Source organism: Spinacia oleracea, chromosome 4 (genome assembly GCF_020520425.1).
Source record: "Spinacia oleracea cultivar Varoflay chromosome 4, BTI_SOV_V1, whole genome shotgun sequence".
Classification (NCBI taxonomy): Eukaryota; Viridiplantae; Streptophyta; class Magnoliopsida; order Caryophyllales; family Amaranthaceae; genus Spinacia; species Spinacia oleracea.
In genome coordinates this window covers 92,163,434-92,174,808 of record NC_079490.1, presented here as the reverse complement: position 1 = coordinate 92,174,808, position 11,375 = coordinate 92,163,434, and the positions used below count along the sequence as shown (strand labels likewise).

The following is an 11,375-nucleotide window of genomic DNA, read 5'->3' as shown; positions in this document are numbered from 1 at the left end:
GGCTCCGTTGCTTTATATTTATTTCGTCTGTAGTTCAGCAATCCCAAAGTTTCTTTTTGATCCGAAAAATAAGGAAGATTTTTTTTTTGAATCTCTCTTTTATTGATTAATGTGTGATATTCCGAATCCGCATTACTAATAGACACGATGACCAAAAATCCCGAGAAAGTCTTTTATTTGCCTATCATTATAGACACTCCTTTCTAGATTATCTATGGAAATCGAACCCGAACTCTAAAACTATAATTTTTTATGATTCATTATTTCTATCGTACTGGGACTTAGTTTCGATTTAGTATATAGATTATTGGCTAAAACTCAAAACCAAACTCACCACATCACCATACAGAATACACTATCTCTATAAATGTACATCAGTCATCGAACCACTACTTATTCTTGTTTAAACAAGGTGGACAAGACAAATGTTCATTAAACCCGCTCCACCAATTTTATTTTTTAATTGTGATTTGAAATATTTATGTGGAGATATTGTAGATAATAATATCATGCAATTGAGAATAATATTACTCGTAAAGTCATAAGATCTTAGATATGAAGTATTAGTTAATTTATTTGGTGATAGTTTTCAAATTTTATTGATGTGTTTTCATTTAATTAATAAAATAGTGAGACAACTATATATTTCGTAAAACGTTAATTTAAATTAAAATAGCCAATAAAAAATTATTACTAACACCTTATTCTTATAGGTGTCAAATCGGTTGTCGAGTACTCCTTGATTTTATTACTAACACCTTGTTCTTATAATTGTCAAATCAGTTGTCGAGTACTCCTTCATTTTGGTCAATATGAATAACATAGAGGTAGTATTACCTAAAATAGTCAAAGTTTTAATAAATTATTATTTTCTATTATTATTATTATTTTTATTTTGGGAGACAAAAAATGTTTTCATTCCTTGATTGTATTATATAGGGAAGGTAGACGAATTTTTGTTTATTGCAAGCTTGTATTAAGATTTAATTGCTTGTCTTTGGTAGTACATTTTTATTCAACATAAAAAATAATTCAAGCTTAGGATTCATATCTAAAATGAAGTATTGTGTATTGTTACATAAATTATTTCCTATAAGCAAATTACTACTTCCTCCGTTTTTTAATACTCGCAACGTTTGTTAGTTTCACGCATGCCAATGCACAACTTTGATTATTTATATCTTAAATTCTCTTTATGCAAAAATTATAAAAAGTTGATATTTTGAAAATACACATTGAGACGAATCTAACAAGATCCCACATGACTATGTTTTATCTTATATAAAAAACACTACGAATAGTCAAAGTAGATTATATGAATAGTGGCAAAAGTCCAAACGTTGCGAGTATTAAAAGACGGAGGAAGTATGTAGTACTCCCTGCGTATTTTATTAGAAGTCACACTTGCCATTTCCGGCCGTATTTTATTAGGAGTCGCACTTCCATTTTTAGTAACGTTTTTACCCCACCATCTAATCAAATAATATATCACCACATTAAACAATTAATTTCAGAAACCCCCACACTACATCCCTCCATAATTTAATGGTCCCCACTTGTTTTACTTGATTAAAATAAGTATCTCAACCCCACTTGCTTTATTATTTTATTGCATTTAACTATTATTCTTTCATACTCGTGGCCGGCCATGTGTGACTCCTATTTAAATACAGAGTGAATACATATTATTAGTAACAATAATACGATGTTTATTTATAATTCTTATTTTTCAAATATGCATAGATATTCATAATTCCATTACTCCCTCCGTTCTTGATTATTAGTCCCCTTTCCATATTGGGATGTTTATTTTATTAGTCTCTTTTAGAATCTTTCTTTATTTGTTCAACAATTATTCCCCTTTTACCCTTATATTACAAATGTAATTCCCTTTTTGTCCCAAATAAATATGCAAGTGGTCCCTTTATTTTCTAATTAACAAAACTAAACACTCCATCTACCCATATTTTTTTAATTTTTTTTTATCTCTCATATCCACATGGGTAAGATTCTTTAGAGATTCACATGCAAGGTGTTCTTTTAGTGGATTGTTTAATATTCCACAAGGAACTAATAAACAAGAACGGAGGGAGTATATAAAGGCGTGAGAATGTAACATGAGATTGTATAAAGGATGTAAGGAGTATATATGTTTATTTGTAATGTTGTCAATAAAATTATTGTGTGTAAAATATTGCACAGAATTGCATTCCAAAATAAAATGTCCGTAATATGTTATTCTAGTAAAATATACGTAGAATTAAGATAGAATTGTGTCAGGTAGCACTTCGTATAATTAAGATATTAGGCGTGAGATCGCCTATGTAAACATTGATGTATTTTATAAAATGTTCAATATTGATAGGTGATCATTACCATTACCATGAAATGCAGTCAACCTAATATGTCAATAACTTATTTATTAATTTATTGTTTTTTGTTAAAATGTGAACTATATTGCAAAAAACCCAATTACAACCTATCTCCCCATAGGAGAGCTACTGAAACAAACCCTCCAGGAGGGACTCCTCACAGCAACTTGGGGAACACACAAAGGCTAACAGACTAGCTTAAGAAAACTTTACATCAATTACAAACTAGCAGTCCACCCTTGATCCCTATCACTAGCTTTCCTACCTATAATCTGTACAACTCTAGTTTTTATCAAAAATTTTACTGTATTGACAGTCTTTTCTATGCTTGGAACCGATAGATGCCAAAATCTTTGATTCCTTGCCTGCCAGATCATGCAGTGATGAGTTTTCGTCTCCACCTTGAGCCTTAGAAACCTCGTCTAACCCAAATGATCATTTTGTTAATGTTCTCAGGGTAATGGAACACTCCCAACCAATTCATAACTCCTCTAATGCAACTACTGCTGTATTCACAACTACCAAAAAGATGGGTAAGAGTCTCAGAACTCTGACCACAGATAACACAAGTGTCATAATCGATGACACCAATGGAGCATAAACGAGATCTTGTATGCAGTCTGTCTAGCATAAGCATCCATAAGATGAACCTATGTTTGGGAACAACTGTTTTATCCCAAATGCTATAAGACCAATTAACAATCTGAGTAGGCCCCTGCATAATTTTATAAGCCCAAATGAATCCCAAATGTATTTTTGAGCAATATTCCAATTCTGCATATTGATGCTTTGATTCAACTGTTGTTTCACCTTCACAACACATTTCCAACTCCAACTAGCACTTTGTGGAGCATTATAGCCCCACCAATCTGCATCCTTCATATAAACTTCATGCACCCACTTAACCCAAAGGGTATCTTGCTTTTGATTCACATCCCAAACAAGCTTGCCAACAACAGCCATATTGCACAGGAGAATATTCCTGATCCCTAAACCCCCTGCTTTCTTAGGATCACACAACTTCTCCCATTTCACATTTCCATGTTTATGAGTATAAGCTACACCGGCCCAAAGAAAGGACCTACAAATGGAATTAATCTTTCTTAAGACTGTTTTAGGCAGAAGAAAAATCTGCCCCCAACACACGTGTAAGCTCATCAAGACTGAGTTAACAAGCCGAAGTCTCCCAATGTAAGAGATGCTTCTTCTCTGCCATCTCTTAATTCTACATTCTAGCAGTGATTCTTTCAATTAGGATATCACAGTCAGCAACACTAAGTAGAATAAGTGCAGACCTTGGAGCATGCAAAAAATAGAAGGAAACTCTCCTTTGTAAAACAACAATAGGTCATCGGCGAAGCAGAGGTGGTTCAAACCCAAACTTGCACACCTAGGGTGAAAATGAAATTGCTGCAGATTACCCACATAGGCCATAGTTCTAGACATATATTGTAACAGCCCGCTCTTTCGAGCTGTTAATAAAGAACACTTAACCCTTAATGGTCGCAATTAACTCTTAACACGCAGCGGAATAATTAACCTTAATATTAAACTCAATCCTGGACCTATGAGTTATGGGCCCACAAAAACAACCTTAAATAACTTAAATAAATAACCTTGAATAAAAATAATTCTTTAACTCACAACAATTCATCTACTAATCTCACAAATAAATACAACCTTAATATATACTCCCTCTGTCCCAGATTAGTTGTTACACTTTCCTTTTTCGTCCGTCCCAGATTAGTTGTTAAACTTCTAAATTAGGAATGACCCCACAATTATTATATTGTCTCTCTCTTCCCACTAAATTATTTTTTGTCCCTACACCCTCTATCATTCAGATGTCCATTTCCAATGGAGCCTAAGGTTCATTTGTTCTTTTGGTTGTGGGATGTAATGGACTAAATCAAAATGGCTCTTAAATCTATTCGCTTCCTTTCCATGAAGTAGAAGATGGTTGTCCCGCTGTCGTCCCATTATTGCTTTTGGGTCAATTGGAAACAACCTCTCTGCAATTGCAGGGGTAAGGTTGCGTACGTCCGACCCCCCCTTACCCCTCTTCTCGCGGGAGCCTTTTTGAGGCAATGGGGTAATGATAATGATAATGACACCCTCTATCATTCAATTAAAAAAATACCCCACTAACTTCTATCATATCTACTTTTTCAATAAAATAACAATTGATAACCAAACAACCACTTATCACCTAAAACTTTGTGCAAAGGTAAGTGTAACAACTAATCTGGGACGGAGGGAGTAACACACAATTTACAAACCCTTAAAATCTTAAATACAATCAAGCTCCATTTGAATCCCACCTGAGCTTTCACACAACCTGCTTACAAAGAGAAGACATAGAAAAACAAAAATTCCAAAATGAGTGGAAAACTCGTAACCTTTACTTCAGCCCGTCAAAACGTTTTTTTTTATTTCAAACCATTTGTTCAAAGAGTTTTCAAAACATAAACTGGCAATTGTTCGGAAATAGACTTTGGTTATCTTTAAAAACTTATAGCTGGCATTGATCATTCCCTTCACAAATCAGTGGCAAGGACAGGTTTTGGATACAAACGTAGCTTAATTATCACAGAGCACATCATATACTTATAATCGACCATTCAGGTCTTAGCTTTAATTTCAAACACAACTTATCACTTATATTCGACCATTCCGGCCTTAGCTTTATTTTTAGAATATTTCCTCCACCTGTACCTTGCCCACTTTTCCATATCCGTTCATAATCCAATGCCAGCTAAACAAATACAAAGTACATTTTTAATTTACAATATCATTTCAAAATCTATTTCAATAGACAAATTCTTTCCGAATAATTTCTCAAACAATTTCACAATATCAATCAAATTAAACAACAATTCAATATAAATGCAAATCATGATATTCATGGCCATGGATATATGATCATATATAAATATAAAATAATAATTATTTTGCTGAACATAAAAGTTACCTCAAACGAGTCCGATAAATCTTAAGAGCGATAACTCATCTCCAATAATACTTGATAAATAATGTCATACTTGAACTTGATAATTATCTCCCATAAATTATTAATACAACCTCCACAAATCTACTTGAACTCCCGTATATACTGGACCATTCTCCATAACACACACCTCTAAAAATAATGACAACAATAAGTAACTTTCTCACTAAATCAAATTGGAAAAACTTGAGAAATATAGACACATGCTTCTTATTATTGCAAAACTAATCAAATTAAAGAATCTAAATTAAATTTCATAATTTCTAAGTAAGAATTTTGTTTTAGCCTTAATGGCCGACGAAACAAGGAAAAAAAGATTAGCATACCTTAAAATTGGAGTTATACTTTGACTTGGAAACTTGGCTAATCTAATTCAGTTTGAGAAATAAGAGGCAGAGACACATATATGTATCCTATATGAGGAGTAGTAGTAGCTAGGACAATTTTGTAAGTTCTTGAGGTTTGTAAACTATCAAATACGGATGATTTTCCTAATCAAAGTACATAGGATAATTAAGAAGATGAGAAGGCAATTTGAGAAATTGACACATGTTGAAGATATTTGTTTGGCAATCTATGAACAAGCCACGAAAGTATTATGACTTAGGTAATCATTTTAGTAACAAAAGGCATAATAATCATTTCTCATATTAAAAAAAACAAAACAAATTAAAATAATGAATAATGGTTTTTTTTTGTTTTTCTTCAAACAAACCTCAAGATTAGCTAATAAAATAATCTTAATAATTAATTATAGGCTGCTTAAAATTTAGGGCTATTACATATATTCCATGCATATGACAAAAAGGATGGGGGAGAGAGGGCCACCTCGTGTCAAACCTCTCCGGGCGTCAAAGTAGCCATGGGTACCACCATTGATCAAAAGAGAGTACTTAGTAGAAGTGAGGCAGGACATGATCAAGTTACTAAATTTCCTAGGAAAGTTCAAGGAATTCAATATTTCTTGAACAAAATCTCAATCCACTGTATCATAAGCCTTACATATGTCAACTTTAATCATACAATATTTTTGGTTAGACTTCCTCTAATAGTGCCTTACCAAATCTTGACAAATTAAAACATTGTGCAGAATTTTCCTTCCTTCAATAAAGGCACCCTGATCCACTGAGATGATAGACGGAAGAATAACCTTAACCCTTGATCAAAGTAATTTGGTTATGCCTTTGTACACCGCATGACAGCAAGAAATAGGTCTATAATCCACCACAGAAGCCGGGCAGATTTTTCTTCTGCCTAAAACAGTCTTAAGAAAGATTAATTCCATTTGTAGGTCCTTTCTTTGGTCCGGTGTAGCTTATACTCATAAACCTAAGGAAAACCCAGAAGCTAGCACAATTCTAGAAGTGGTATCTTCATTCATACCACTGCAATACACTGCAGTCTTCGTCTTGTTGGCATATAACCCAGAGGTGTCAGAGAATAACTGCAGACCTTGGAGCATGCAAAAAATAGAAGGAAACTCTCATTTGTAAAACAACAATAGGTCATCGGCGAAGCAGAGGTGGTTCAAACCCAAACTTGCACATCTAGGGTGAAAATGAAATTGCTGCAGGTTACCCACATAGGCCATAGTTCTAGACATATATTCCATGCATATGACAAAAAGGAGGGGGAAAAGAGGGCCAACTCGTGTCAAACCTTTCCGGGCGTCAAAGTAGCCATGGGTACCACCATTGATCAAAAGAGAGTACTTAGTAGAAGTGAGGCAGGACATGATCAAGTTACTAAATTTCCTAGGAAAGTTCAAGGAATTCAATATTTCTTGAACAAAATCTCAATCCACTGTATCATAAGCCTTACGTATGTCAATTTTGATCATACAATGTTTTTGGTTAGACTTCCTCTGATAGTGCCTTACCATATCTTGACAAATTAAAACATTGTGCAGAATTTTCCTTCCTTCAATAAAGACACCCTGATCCACTGAAATGATAGAAGGAAGAACAACCTTAACCCTTGATCAAAGTAATTTGGTTATGCCTTTGTACACCGCATGACAGCAAGAAATAGGTCTATAATCCACCACAGAAGCCGGGCAGTCAGATTTAGGAATTACTCCCTCCGTCCCTTAATACTCAACCTGTTTTGACCGGACACGTTTGCCAATGCACAACTTTGACCACCAATTTCTTTAATTATATATTATAAAACTTATAAAAATATTAATATTTTGAAAATATATAGTAAGATGAAGCCAACAATATATTATATACTAACATTTGTTTTCATATAATATTCTAACAATATTATATTATTTCTCACTCCACCCCTATTAACCCACCTACCCCCTATTCCATACAAAAAATAATTAAAAATTCAACCCCTACTCTCCCCCAACCCCACCCCTTTACACATTTCCCACTAACTACATTAAAATAATACCCCACTATCAACTACTACCTATTAAATTAAATAAGTCAATTCAAGTCCCTTAAACTCTGTGCCGGTCAAACCGGGTCGAGTATTCCGGGACGGAGGGAGTACTATAAGTAAAATAGAGTCAAAGTGAATTATGTGGATAGTGCAAAAAGTCAAAACAGGTCGAATATTAAGGGACGGAGGGAGTAGTGTAATAGAGGTTGCGTTGAAATTGCTGAGAAGTTTACCATTCTGGAAGAAATCTTGCACTGCCTCAACCACTTCATTCCCCACAATATTCCAAGCAGCCTTGTAAAATTTGCTACCGTAGCCATCAAGTCCAGGAGACTTATCACTACCAATACCAAACATAGCAGACTTGATTTCAATAGTCCTACCAACTCTCTAGTTGAAATTCAACACAGTTGAAATCCCCCAGACACACACAAGCCTGCACACCAGAGCTAGCTATAACCTCCAAATCCCTCCATAAAGGTTCCCTACTTCCCTGTCTCGTGGCTCATTAAAACCATAAACAAAGGTACATTGGAAGGAGAGATTCTTAGCAAGGTTGGTGATTTTGCAATGAATAATCTGACTGGAGACAAAAAGGATGTCCACCAAGAAGCAATTAGGATTCCAACCTACCACGATTCTTCCTCCTAGATGCTTTGAGATATTAGAAGAAAAGCACCAACCTGGGCACACATTTAGATACAAAGAGCCAAGATTGTGAGCCTTGTCTTTTAGATACAAACAGTTGAGTATTTTGAGCTCGAACCAAATTCCGAATCTCATTCTGTTTATGCTTACTGTTTAGCCCCCTCACATTCCAAGTGAGGATGTTATCCATGTTGATCAGGGGGCATCTCCCCCTCATCAACATTCTCTACAACAGTTTCCACCGCCTCCCTGTTATGGTTCATCTCGCCATCTTGCAGAGTCTGAAAGTTGTTGCTGGTCACAACAGGTGTTCTGACAGGTTTAGTAGGTCTCACATTAGCTCTTGATCGAGAGTTAACAGACTGAAACTCATTACTGTCCTGAATCTGAGGTGTTACATAAGCAACTTCAGTTACATTTTGAAGAGGGACTCGAACAGCTACGGATTCTGTCGTAGCAGTGCAAGCCTTTTGATATTTCGGTTTCTTAGTCTTCTTGACACAATTTTCTGATTTATGCCCCATTCCTCTACACACATCACAAATTATGGGTCTCCACTCGTATATAATATAATTGATTGAGTAACTACCTCACCCCTTGCATTCTCATACTCCATAACATGAGGGGACTCTTGTAATATAATATATAAATTTATATATTATATGTAATATATAATTTTTTTATTATAAGATAAGCAAATAAAAGAGTGACACTTGTCAGTAGACTCAGCACCATGTAGTCTGATTTTTAGTTTGACGGGAAAATACATATGAAGTTTATCTTTAGGAATAAAAATCTTGATATTAACATTTTTACGTAATGTTTTAATGTATAGGAACGGCAAAACATCTATGACTATGGAGTTCAGTACTTGATGTTTGTTAATTTTCTTCTAATAAGATGACGTTCAATGTGCTGCTTGTTTACCCATGCTCACATCAATTGGCTGATTGTTTGAGGGTACTATTGTCATGGGTGGTTAGATGATCTCAAACTTGATTTTATTATTTTGTCTTCGATCTGTTCTCCTCCTAAAGTCCTGAGGCTTTTTCCTCAAAAAAAAAAAAAAAAAAAAAGTCCTTGTGCTTTTTCATGATCGTCTTTGGCATTAGTTATTTGTGTTTTATATGCTTGGTTATAAATCATTTGTTTGAAACTTTGCGTATCTGCGGATTCTGTTTTAGTTGGAGGTTATTTGGTTCTAGATTTCAAGTAGAAGAAGGGCAAAGGAACCGTGAAAGGGAGAAATGGGATATAGTCCAGAGAGAGAATTTTGTTATTATATTTGGTTTACAATTTATACGCCAAAAACTTATTCCTCCATTTCCCCAAACACCACTACGAAAGTCGCAAGTCATTGGTTTTGGTCCAGGTGGTTCTTATTACGGGTTGATAGAAGGGAAGTCAATGGAGCTTTTTCTTTTTGTGGGTTTCACATCATATTAGCCATTTATTCTTTCTGGATATCCTAAATTTGTGGGTCTACCTAAAGAGAGGTTACTTTAATGATTTGAAAATGGTATTACGTATATGATAGGATATATCAGAAGGCTCTCTTGGGCCTTTTTTGTTTGATTGATCTTGCCACTTAAAACTGGTAGGTAAGTCCTTTTTCTCGGGATCTCAATGAGCTGAAAGACATGAGCTTTTTTACAAATTGTGGAGGGCTATTTTTTATTTATTTTTTTATTTTATTTTTTTATGATGGCAAAGGGTTGGCTTGAGGTGAGGGAAGAAATTGTCGCTGATGGCTGATATTTTGGTGAAGATGGGGCTACTGTGGGGGAGGGATTTGAGAACCCTTGAATAGGGAGGCAGGGAGAGAAAGAGAGAGAGAGAGAGAAAGAAAGAGAGAGAGAGAGAGAGGCAAACTCAAAGGGGGACAATTCATTCCCTTTTCTTAATAGATTAATTATTCTATTATATTTTTGAATGTTCATCTTCATTTGTTAATCATAATTTGTTTTATGTTAATAGCTGCTGTTGTCGCTTGTTTCCATATACTTTGTATAATGTTATCAGGTAACTCAAGGATGAGAAATTTTGGAACAAGTTTCTTAATTTCCGTCCAGAAGTACCTTAAAGTTCATGTTTGAACGTCTGGTTTAGAGGAGTTCCTGTACAATACATGATTGCTCAGCATTTCATTGTTTTACCTGGGTTGGATTGCAGGTTCCTGATAACCTTGTAGAAGAAGCCAAAGCCGCTGCAACTGCTGCATTAGAAGAGATGGACGCTGACTGATTCTTTTATGGGATTAGAAATAGAAAGCGATGTTTCATGCCAAAAATCTGTGGAGGTTTTGTATTTCAAGTATTTGCAATTATAATCCTTCAAAGAAAATCATGATAATATTCCTTGATATTATTTTCACGCGAATGATTATCCAAAGACTCATTTGCTGCAGTTGATTTGGTTATTTGTACTTTTCGTATTTCAACCTCATTTGTCTTTTATCCTTATCATTTTGTAGTTGTAGCCTTATTGGTAGTAAGCCTGTTTACTGGACAGTGTAGTTCAACGGTATACAGATCTGAAAAAATTGACTATTTCAAGAAAGTCAAATAGATGGGAATCTTAGGATGTTTGCGGACGACCTTCTTTTGTTCTTTAGAGCTGATGTCGTACGATCTGGGTTGTTTCCCTCTCGACTTTGGATCTTAGCACCCAAAAAGTCTGTTCCTTTTAGGAGAGTGGTTGTCTATCCAACACTTTCAGTAAAAGGACTTCCATGAAGCCTATCATCGACACTAAGAATAGGCATCTTGATTGGACCAGCACGCGTATGAAGGCCCTAGAACCCTGTCAGGTCTAATCGAGATCTTCGAGATGGTTCGTTCATGTAATTTCTTCTCCGCGCAGTGCTTCCTATACTACCATGATGTGAACTCACTCTATCCATTTATAATGAAAGAATATCATCTCTCTCCATTTCGTTAGTGATTATGCCCCGG

At 35.0% G+C, this 11,375-nt stretch overlaps 1 protein-coding gene across 1 annotated transcript in view; it reads left to right on the top strand.

Annotated features, from left to right (window-relative positions):
• Positions 1-10,827, top strand: part of LOC110786927 (proteasome subunit alpha type-3-like) — a 32,486-nt gene extending 21,659 nt beyond the window's left edge. The window contains exon 10 of the mRNA XM_021991510.2: positions 10,594-10,827. Within this exon, the coding sequence (XP_021847202.1) occupies positions 10,594-10,665 (72 nt within the window). The 3' untranslated portion in view covers positions 10,666-10,827. The remainder of the gene's footprint in view (positions 1-10,593) is intronic.
• The last annotated feature ends 548 nt before the right edge of the window (positions 10,828-11,375 follow it).